This window comes from Balaenoptera physalus, assembly GCF_965194825.1.
Source record: "Balaenoptera physalus genome assembly, chromosome: 20".
Lineage (NCBI taxonomy): Eukaryota > Metazoa > Chordata > Mammalia > Artiodactyla > Balaenopteridae > Balaenoptera > Balaenoptera physalus.
Window position 1 is genome coordinate 52,693,526 of NC_138901.1, and position 3,148 is coordinate 52,696,673.

General features: G+C 58.7%; 1 protein-coding gene across 13 annotated transcripts in view; it reads right to left on the reverse strand.

Moving 5' to 3' along the window:
• Positions 1-1,108, reverse strand: part of TRPV3 (transient receptor potential cation channel subfamily V member 3) — a 34,466-nt gene extending 33,358 nt beyond the window's left edge. For 7 of the 13 annotated variants that reach the window (XR_014257927.1, XR_014257928.1, XM_082443464.1 and 4 more), the window contains exons 1-2: positions 956-1,107; positions 176-301 (exon numbers count right to left, since the gene is read on the reverse strand). Coding sequence is in view for 9 of the 13 variants with exons in the window: in XM_082443464.1 (XP_082299590.1) it covers positions 176-260 (85 nt within the window). In the remaining 4 variants the exon portion in view is untranslated. Of the gene's footprint in view, positions 1-175; positions 302-955 lie in introns of all 13 variants that reach the window. The other 6 variants (XM_082443455.1, XM_082443463.1, XM_082443462.1 and 3 more) reach the window with 3 other exon arrangements.
• Positions 1,109-3,148: the final 2,040 nt, after the last annotated feature.

A 3,148-nucleotide genomic window follows, 5' to 3' on the forward strand; every position in this document is an offset into this window, starting at 1 on the left:
TTAAGCATCCTACTGGGAGAGGATTGGCAGCACGCAGGTCCCTGGCCATATCCACAGTCACTGCCTGATAAGGATGGGCCGCCTTTACCACCTCCCTCAGCCCAAAATGACCTGTGGGGCTAAAGGCTGGGCTGGGCCAATACTGGAAGAGAGGGATGGAGGGCATGTCCCTTACCTCTCCCTGGGCCTCTGTTTCCCCTTCTGAAAAATGGGTCGAATGGTCCCCTACGTCTCTTATCCATGACCGCTGGCTGCTCCATCTTCTCTGTCGCCTGCCCGGTGAGTACGGGACAGTCCTGGGCTGCTGGAGCAAGAGGGGGTCAGAGAACTCTGGCCGGGGACTGCAGCAGCTCTAATTAGCTCCCTGAGTCACCCCATAAACCTGCGTTCCCACCTGCTGGACTCTCTTGCAGGCCTGGCCCTCACTCTGTCTGGGATTGGGCGCCCTCACTTGGGAAGTGCCTCCCAAGACCTGGTACTGACTGGAATGGCCTTTCCTGGGAGACTGACCAGGCCTGGGGGCCACAGGGCCCACCCCTCATCCAGGGCTTGCTGACTCAGCTCCTATGAGCCGCCTGGGCCCTGTCCCTCTCAAGCTCTGGGGCCATCTCATCCCATCCTGAGCTCCCATCACACTGCTGCCCTGGAGAGCCATGTCCCTGGGGCCTGCGGGGGTGACAGGAGCCTCACCTCTGCCCTGGGCAGCTATGACTGTCCTCCTACCCCAATATCCCCAAACCTCAGGGAGGGGAAAGTTTCCCACATCCATCATATCCTGTGCTCTCACACATTCCCTGTGGCCAAGGGCTCATGTTCAGCTTTGTTTCCCCTGCTAGAGACCCAGGCTCCCTCCCAGCCCTCCCCTGAGGCCAACTGGCAGAGGGACACCTGAGGTCCTCGCTCTGGACACCCTGGGGCCTTGGAGGGCACTGGCTACCTGTTCGGCAAGACTCACCTGGTGAGGTCCAGGTGACAGTGGCTGCCCTTGTTCTCACCGCATGTCCGGGGCCCAAGGCCCCCCAGTAGGATTATAGCTGAGGTGGTGAGAGGCTCTCATCAGAGGCAGAGGAATGGCTGGAATGAGGCATCAGAGGCAGAACTTGCTGGGTCACCTGCCCTTGATGCCAGGCAGGCCACGCCCACCAGCCACAGCTGCAACGCCCGCCCACCCACCACGTGCCCTGCCTGAGTCAGCCCCACACCCACAGGGCAGCCTCACCCCAGCCCAGGAGAAGGCAGGGGAGGCAGCAGGTGCTGAGGCTGAAGTTTTGGTCCCAACTCTTCCCTCTCCTGTATTTGATGCTTCCCATCATGGGCCTCATAATAACTACTTCCCAAGGATGCTGTGAGAAGTCAGAGATCCTGCTGGTAGGAGGGCCAAATGAACTGTCGAGTGCTCAGCCCCGACCCCTGGGAGGCAAGGCCACAGCCAAGGGCTGGCCTGGTTGACCTCACAATGGCCACCCCCAAGACTTGTTTTCCGTCCTTCAAAGTCTGGGATCAAGTCCACTCAGAGACAGAGGAAGTCCCCATTCAATGCTTCCCACCAGAAATTATGCACCGCAGACCTGGGTGGCAGACGGCCTCACCTCTAGACTGTATGACCTTGGGCAAGTCATTTCTCCTGAGACTCAGGTTCCTCATTGTGAAATGTGCAAAATAAACCCACCTTGCGGAGCTACCACGGGGCTTAAATGAGAGAACATGTAGAAAAGGCTAGAACAAGGCCCAGAGCACAGAAAGGACTCCATAAACAGTGACAGCTATTAACTATTATTGTTTTTGTCCTGAATTCATTCTCCCAGCAACTGCCAGGCCACCTGCTTCCAAGGCCAGAGCAGCAGGGGAGACTCTGAGCCCTCCCTCCCGGCCCAGGCCACAGCTGGGAGGGGGGGTGGAGCAAGGATGGGGCGGCCCTGCCGCTCTCCAAGAGTCACTCAGGAATTACACACCTGTTCCCACAGGCAAGGCAGGACTGGGATGGAGGAGGAAGTCTCCGCTGACAGGGGCGGCACCGGTGACTGCTGTGGCAGGGACGTCCTTGGCTACCAAGGGGGCAAGGTCCCTTGATCTCTTGTCACAAGCTGCCAGGCCTGGGCAGAGGCAGAAGGTGGGTCAGCCTTCTGGCCATGGGACAGCAGGACCTGTGGCCAGTAAGGGGCAGAAATCCAGGCTCCGGGGCCAACAGGCTTCAGGTGTGGGTGAAGTAGGGGGCTGCTTTTGCAGTTTAAGTCAAAGGAGCCCCAAAGTTCCTAAGCGCACATCCCAATCTCATCACTGCCTGACACTCCATTAAAGCCCGATGTTGGACCAAACGCAGTCCGCCCTCTATTGCTTCATTAATTGGCCCTCCTGACTCAGGCCCTCGCCCCTCCCTGCTTGCTTCGGGCTGACGGCCTCTGAGCCCTAAGGGTGAGGCAGTTGCCCAATCTCAGCATCTGCATTTTGCCTTGTGTTAGCACATTTTCTCAATAGCCAGGCTGGCTAAAAAGGCCTCTGACTCCCACCCAAAGGTACACAGTGTGCCCAGCAAGGAGAAAAGGGAGCCCCCTCTGCTGTGTGTGGAGCAGGGGCTGGTCTGCATTCAATCCTATTTAATCCAACACATCATGAGAGCCTACAGTGGGAGGCCAGGCAGGGAAGCCAGGGGCCAGCGTGGGGTTCCGAACTGGGGAAAGTGGTCTCTACCCTCAAGGAGCTGTGAGCCACGCGGCAGCCAGGCTCGTACAGGAACTGACACCCCACCGGACAGGCTACAAGGACAAAGAGGACTCAAGCCACCCAGGAGGAGGAAGTGCTTCTAATGGGAGGTGGGGGAGGGATTCAGAGAAGAGCATCTGGGTTGGACTTGGGAGGAGGGAGGACACTCTACACAGGGAGAGCCACGGAGCAGGCACTCAGAGGCAAGAGACACAGGCGTGTTCAAGGTGTGGTGACGAGCTTGGGCAACGTCTAAACTCAAGTCCGGCTGCAGCCAACTGAGTGGCCCCAGGCCACTGAGTCAGCCCTGACCCCTTAGGGGGACACACCAGGCAAGTGCTGAGAAGACCCACACACACACACACACACACACACACACACACACACACACACACCTCCCAAGCCCTGCAGACATCAGGCCCAGGCTGCAGGCCCACAGGTACCCCCT